We start from the raw sequence: 7,362 nt of genomic DNA, 5'->3' as shown, positions 1-7,362 counted from the left end.
AACTAGTCCTCTTCCAGTCTTTCAGCCTTTGTCCCGTGAAATCAAAGCCACAAAACTTTCAGCCAGTTACAATAATTATTCAGTTCTTACACAGTTCAATTATTTGCTTTACCCAGTTCCATACGTTGGCATCTCTAGGTCACAGATAAGACATTCTCTCTGTGGGAAGTGACGAGATTTATTTATCAAGCACGGTACGAGTACTTGAGTGCCACGCAGCTGATGAGGACAGTTACAGTTTTTCATGTTTGTGTTATGCTTGGCATGCTTTTCAGCAAGAACATAAAAACATGGTTGACAGTGAACACCAGGATAGCTGCAGGAGCTTGGCTGTTCTGAGAATTCGCCTCTGTATGTGATTTAAGTTGAAAGTCTAGAATGAGTGGAAGGTTTCACATGCTAAGCTTAGACCCTTCTCTCTCCCTTCTAGCTGGAAAAAGTGAGATCTAGCAGACAGTCTCCGGAGATTCTCATGATTCATGAAAAGTTGGGGAAAAAAAACCTTACAGAGAGGAATTTTCAAAAACATGATTACTTGTGAAGTACATGTTATTAATAGACCTTTCTTTGCCTTTTCAGAGGGGAGATAATGTACCAAAGGTACTTGTGTTCTCAGAGGAAGGCTATTTTCTTTACTCCTGGAACGATACAGTTGAAATGCCTCATGGTATCTTTGTACTGAACACTGCAGTAGACAGTTCCGTATGGATCACAGATGTTGGAACAGGTATGCATGGTGGAGATATGAGAAGTATTGAGTGGGGAAGACAATGCTAGTATTGCAGATGCTGCTTTAAACAACTCATTTATGTAAGTCTCAAATAATTGAGACACCTTTGTGCTTTTCTTGCCATGAACAAACTTCTCAGGTGCTGCACAAAATACTCTGAAGGTTCATGAGTTGTTCTGTGTATCCGCTTAAGACTCCTGAACCTAGTAAGCAAATGGGTTGGGTTGGTTTGGCCTTTTTTTGTTTGTATGGTCTGGTTTGGGGCTTTTTTCCCCCTAGGAGAAGTATCGGCGGGGGGGGGTGGGGGAAATCTCCTGGCTAGACTTATCTTCTGTCCCAGGTTTGGTGGCCCTAAAATGGATCAATACTGTAGCCTATGGATTTACTAACCCACAGTTATATTCTCACTATAGAATTTGGTCTGTTTGACTTATTAATATCACTTGTGAGGATCAGGAGATCTTATTTTTTAATCCTCGTAATCAGTTTTAATACATTTTAAGACGTTTATGCGCTTTGTTGTCTTAATTCAGGGAAATACGGGCACACCGTGAAACAGTATAGCCCTTCGGGGAAACTTCTGCAGGTCTTGGGCACGCCAGGTAATGCTGGGTCAAGCTTGATTCCCCTGCAGTTTGATCAGCCGGCAGAGATCTTTGTGGAGGAAAGCGGAGATATGTATGTTGTGGATGGAGACGGAGGAATGAATAACAGATTGCTCAAACTCTCCAACGGTATGGAAAAATCAATTTTCAGTGGTCAACTACTGCGGAAATTCAGTTTGGAGTAACGCAGCTTGAGAATACTTTTAAGCAAGGACTAGGTAGAGCTGTCACTTCACATTAGTCTGAAGACTTTGTTAGATCAGGTCCTGTTTTACTGCTTGTCGCTTCGGGTGAAATCTGATGGTTTATGACAAAAGGCTGAGAGCATGAGTTTGTTCACAAGGGAGAAGGCTAAGGAGGGTTCTTAGTGCTGTCTTCAGGTCAGGAACGGGAGGGTGCAGAGAAGGCAGCGCCACACCTTTCTTGGAGATGCACCGTGAAGAACGAGGAACACTGAGCAAAAGATGCAAGAGGGGGGAATTCCGGTTTGATTTTTGGTAGGGAAGATTCACAGTGAGGGCGATGAGACAATGAATAGTATGCCCAGAGAGGGTGTGTGGTGTCTGCTTTTGGAAATGAGGTAACTCGACGAGGTATGAACAACCTCATCCAACTTCAGAGGTGGAGTTGTTATCAAGGCTAGTCCTGCTTTGAGAAGCAGGTTGGACCTGATGGTTTTTGGAGATCTCTTATACTTAAATTATCCTGGGATTCTAATTAGCTTGTTCACTTTCCCCAGTTAGATGGCCAGTGTCGGTTAGGGCTGTGAGCGAGGAGTTTGAACACACCTTCAGTTGAGGGAATGTGGAGGCACTACCATTTCTCCTTTGTGCCGTCATAAAACAGGCAGTTTGCTAATATCCAGTTTGCAAATGGTAAATTGTTAAACTCAAAACTGCCAGATGACAAATGTAAAAAGTCAGTTCAGTAAACAAATGAGACTGGTTTAAATTGAAAGTGGGGAGATTTAGGTTAGATGTCAGGAAGAAATTCTTCATGGAGAGGGTGGTGAGGCACTGGAACAGGTTGCCCAGAGAAGCTGTGGATGCCCCTTCCCTGGAAGTGTTCAAGGCCAGGCTGGATGTGGCTTTGAGCAATCTGGTCTAGTGGAAGGTGTCCCTGCCCATGGCAGGGGGGGTGGAATTAGATGGGCTTTAAGGTCCCTTCCAACTCAAACCACTCTGAGTCTATGAAGAATCAGCCAAAGCTCTGTGTGTGTGTATACATACATATATTTTTAATACAGTGCTTAAGCCATAGTCCAGGGCTGTGTTTTGTGTACTGGTGGCTACGTTTCTGTAACCTTAATACTGAAACTACTAATAACATTCCACTAGTTCCTGTAGTAGTTCCAGTATTTCTTGGGTTTATATATCTGCAGTATTATGTTTTAAAATAATGGGTTTAGAAATTTCATCTATTAAAAATGATTCAGTTTGCAAGGAAATGACTTAAAGCTATTTTATTTGTTGTTTTCTTACTGTGATTTTTTTTGTTTTGTTTTACTTTTCCTGGTGCTCACTGGTTAGATTACAAAGAGATATGGCTGACTGGAACCAATGGGACCGGCGTTGGCCAGTTCAAGATTCCTCACAGCGTGACAGTGGATCCTGTCGGACGGGTAAAGCATAAAGGGAGAACTTTTTCTTTTCACCTTCCAACAGACTTGTTTGCCTATATTTGAACAAAACAAATTGTGTTTTTAATAGAACTGTCATGATCTGGGTCACTTTTATGCGGGTTCTGGTTTTCAGTGCGATAGCGGTCAGAAGTTGACATTTCAGACTGCAGATCCTACTGAAGTAGCTGGCTGCGAGGCTACCACAAGGGTTCTGACCGCTTACGTTGTCAGTGTCCCTGCAAAAACGGACTGTTCCTCCTGCAGTTTCTAACAGTTTGCCATTGAGAGAGTACAGGAGAATTATGTTACGTTGAAGAAATACCTACCCAAGCGCTTGTTTCTTCAGAGGACTTTGATTTCGTATTTGGAAATTCCAAATAAGCTTAAGATGATAGTAAGGCCCTGGCCAGGTTGTGAACATCAGTCCTTTTTCTACATGTAGCTCAAGGCATTCCAGAATCAGCTTCTGCCAGGTGTTAATCATGGTCTGGCTTTTGCCCTGCTGCTCTTACAGAAGGATTGTGTGGTTGCTCCTTAACCTGTTTCAGGGAAAATAAAAATACTTGACTAAAACATCTTAAATCACTGATTTGAGCTAATTCTACTGATGCTGTCTGAACCAGAAGCGTATATAAAAGCCACTTCTCTGCCAAAGCTGGCAGTGTGGGAGGGAGAAGAAGAGGGACATGGCTGTTTTGTGTTGAAGGGTAGCCATGAGCATATACATTCAAAGACAGCAATTGCGGTGGGCGATCATTTTATTGCCAACGTGGTGTTGATCGTCAGCCTAGGTTAGAAATAATTGTCAATTCCCAAGAAATCTAAGAGACTGCTGTAGTAGTGTTTCATTTAAAAATAGCGATGAAAAATCTTGGGTCAGCTTGTTTATTGCTCCCTTTTGGGTGATATCCCAGAAAAGTCATGAATTTCTAGTTATCAGCCTGGGGAGTTGTCAACAGCTAAAATTCCCATGACTGTAGTACAAGAGTGGCCTTCACTGGGACTGTGTGATGGTATTGCTGGCTTGCGGTGTTTGTGAACCCAGCGAGCACAGGGTGGAACAGAGATAAGCTCCACAAAACTGATGAGACAAAACATGCTGACAGTACTCACGGTGTTTCAGTTGCTCAATATTTATAGTACTACTAGTCATAGCAGAGTGTTTGCCCAGGTGGCCATCGTAGTCCTGGATAATGAAATGAGGCTACTGTGGAAAAACAAATGTTATCAGGCGACAGAGCAGTATCTTTGGTATTAAATAGGTGGGAATATGTCCTCACTGCAGGGGGGGAGGCAGTGGGAATCCTACTAAATGCTTCTTTTCTACTACAGGATACTTTGCTCATGTAAGAAAGTAACGCGTTCGATTTGTTGAAGTTTATTATATTGGTGAACAGTCCTGACTTTTTTGTTCTTAACAGGTATGGGTTGCAGACAGAGACAACAAGAGAATCCAGGTTTTTGATAAAGTCACAGGGGAATGGCTTGGGTCTTGGAGCAGCTGTTTTTCAGAAGATGGACCCTATTCTGTCAGGTATTGTTCAACAGTTCGTCTAGCAGCATGCAATTACATAAATAAGATGTACTCTTACTGGTGAATTAAAATGTTGATATGTAATGCCTGATGACAAGGAGTTAACGAGTTCAGTAGGGTGGTGGGCCTAATCATATGCAAAGATCTGCACAGTTGTATCTTGACAGGGAAACCCTGATTTCATACAAGCCCCATGGATTTGAGTGCAGGATTGGGAACTTCATTTGAATGTTGTTTTGTTGACCTTACTGTTGCAGCTTTTACAGGAAGAGTGATTGTCTTGCAGGAGTTTTCTGCAGCGTAATCTGTCTCAAGGAGCAGCAGCATGTAGAGCAAGGATTACAAGTTAATTTTTAATGTTTGGCTGCACTTGGTTTGTTGTAGCCTTTAAAACCTTGACTAGTGGTTTTGTTTATTTTTTAAAGCGCATGGTTGTGTTAAAATGAGTTGTCATATGGAGTTCATGATTCAGAACTATATTTCTGTCACAGATTTACTGCCAATTACAAATACCTGATCGTAGCTCAGCTGAACATCAACCGGTTAGCAGTCTTGGCGGCACCACCAGTTGGCTCTATTGGGGACTGTGTTATGGTCAACTCGGTCCAGCTGGCAGACGAAACCAAGCCACACCTCGTGGATGTTGACATGAAGAGTGGAGCAGTCTACGTTGCGGAGATTGGAGCCCAGCAAGTACAAAAATACATACCCTTAAGCTGATGGCTTCCCACAACTGCTGTGGCACAAGCTGTGTGACATATAAGACCTATGGCCATATTTCCATGAGTTTCCTGTAGCTTGTGTTTCCTTAGACAAGCTCTGAACATCGTGGTCCCAGAACTGTAGAGATAACAATCTGTCCTAGCTCTCCTGCACTCCTGGAGAAGTACTTGGTCTTGAGCTGTTACTTATTTTAGTAATGCTGTGGTGACTTTTGCTTTTCTTGGTGGGAATTGTAAAATTACTCTGATAAGCATCTTAATTTTATTATATAAATCTTTACAAACACAGATGCTGTTCTTAAATGTATAGGGTCATCCTGGAGCCTCTCTACTTAGCCTCTGTGCATTGTTAAATGAAGGTCAGAACTGTCTGAAAGAAGTATATAAATGATTTCCTGGGAAGCAAGCACCTCATTTTGATGTTTCTTTACTTGTTTTTTGGAATCATTGTGCTGGTACTGCCCAGCACTGAATACAGAGATGCGTTATGGTGTTGAATAAGATGCTGCTGGCTGCTGGTGTCAGTGTTGATATTGGCATCTGCCTTAGGTGGTTCATGACATAAGCATGGAAGTCAAAGTTTTCGGCCCTTGCTAAAGTGGTAAGGTCTGTAATAAGCTTAAGCTAAATTGGTATCAGGCACTTCAAACTGAATTAAAAGTATGTGCTCAGCAGCCAAGTTCTGATTCTTAACTAAATCAGTTCTTGATTTGATTTTTATCAGCATGAGTTTTCTGTTGCGTAAGATTTCAGAGTGGAACATACTGAAGTTCAGCTCACTTAGGATCCTGAAGATAAACAAATTGCCAGTTGCTAGGAAAGTCTTAATCAGCATTAGGGACTGAGAGATGCATGATTTTCTCCCAGTTTTATTGAAGTTCTGTTAGTTAACAGCAGTACATCTGTTTTCATTTGGGGAATTTTGACTTCTATCCAGCACTTAAACTTCATCAACTCCATTAATGTTTGGAGTTAAGTCTCTTGCTTTATATCCTAGCAGGTGTCACCAAGATCTGTCCTAAAAAATGCTGTCCTTTTCCATTCCCAGTCCAGAGCAGTTCAGTTTTCCTTACGTGTTGCCACAAAATTTTAAGTTAGTTTACTTTGTAGCACAGAGGGAAATGGGCATAAATGTGGGGGGAAACAGCATGGCAGAAACAGGACAGTGAATAACTGATTAGCTCTGTAAAGCTGTGGACCCACGTTCCATGTTTATCTACTAGCTCTTCAATACATGTGGGAGGATTTTTGCTTTTCCACACACTTTTTCTCATGTGTGGACTATTCTAATGCTAATTGCCAGCTAAGAGAGGCAATTTTTGTTTTCAACTTCCTTAGAAAGGGAATATAGGAAATGGAATTATACTAATGGGAAGTATCCACTTCAGTGACTGTTACCAAAAACCAATGCATCTAGATTTGGCAGGTTTCAACCTATGATCACAAATTTCTGGGTCAGCAGATGGGAAAACTGTCCTGAAAAGTCAGGTCCATATGTTCTGTGGAAAGTAACTCAGCTGTGGAGCCTGATGGCCTGATTTCAGTACTTTTTGAGATGAAAGCACTAAATAGGAATGCTTTGTTGTTGGCTACATCCACAATAACAAAAGCAGACCTGACCTGGCTGCCCTCATGCAAGCCTTAGAACCAGAACTTCAGGTTATGCACTAGCAAATAGCATCTGCTGACCACGTGGTCTTGAACGGGAGCTCGTAAGCAATATTCCCTGGCTCTCTTCATGGCCAGGCTGGATGAGGCTTTGAGCAACCTGGTCTAGTGGAAGGTGTCCCTGCCCATGGCAGGGGGGTTGGAACTAGATGGTCTTTAAGGTCCCTTCCAACCCAAACCATTCTGTGATTCATGAGCTGAAAAAGTAGCAAGTACTTCCTCTAGGCCTAGATGGGTAGGTCCACATTGCTTTGCAGTCTTGTGTGGATTTTCCAGCTAGGTCTCCACTTGCTCAGGGATCTCTGCTCCATGTGCAATTTAGATATTTCTCACCTACGCATGGTGGGTTTCTTTTTAAAAATATTACTGTAGTATCACTAACTCTAATTGAGTATATCTTGGTGGTGTGAGGGCTCCGGGCACATCCATCCTTCCTCACCACATCCTCTCCTTATTTATTTTCCCTTTGTCACCTCCATCTG

General features: G+C 42.2%; 1 protein-coding gene across 1 annotated transcript; it reads left to right on the top strand.

Annotated features, from left to right (window-relative positions):
- Positions 1-579: 579 nt before the first annotated feature.
- NHLRC3 (NHL repeat containing 3) lies at positions 580-5,210 on the top strand (the record flags this gene model as incomplete). The annotated part of the gene is made up of 5 exons (XM_010149449.1): positions 580-727; positions 1,264-1,464; positions 2,865-2,956; positions 4,378-4,490; positions 4,982-5,210. Coding segments are annotated over 5 exons (783 nt in total), but the record flags the coding sequence as incomplete, so codon positions are not given.
- Between the last annotated feature and the right edge of the window lie 2,152 nt (positions 5,211-7,362).

This window comes from Eurypyga helias, unplaced genomic scaffold (genome assembly GCF_000690775.1).
Source record: "Eurypyga helias isolate BGI_N326 unplaced genomic scaffold, ASM69077v1 scaffold24243, whole genome shotgun sequence".
Classification (NCBI taxonomy): Eukaryota; Metazoa; Chordata; class Aves; order Eurypygiformes; family Eurypygidae; genus Eurypyga; species Eurypyga helias.
Note: the sequence above shows the minus strand (reverse complement) of the source record. Positions and strands in the feature narration are given on the sequence as shown.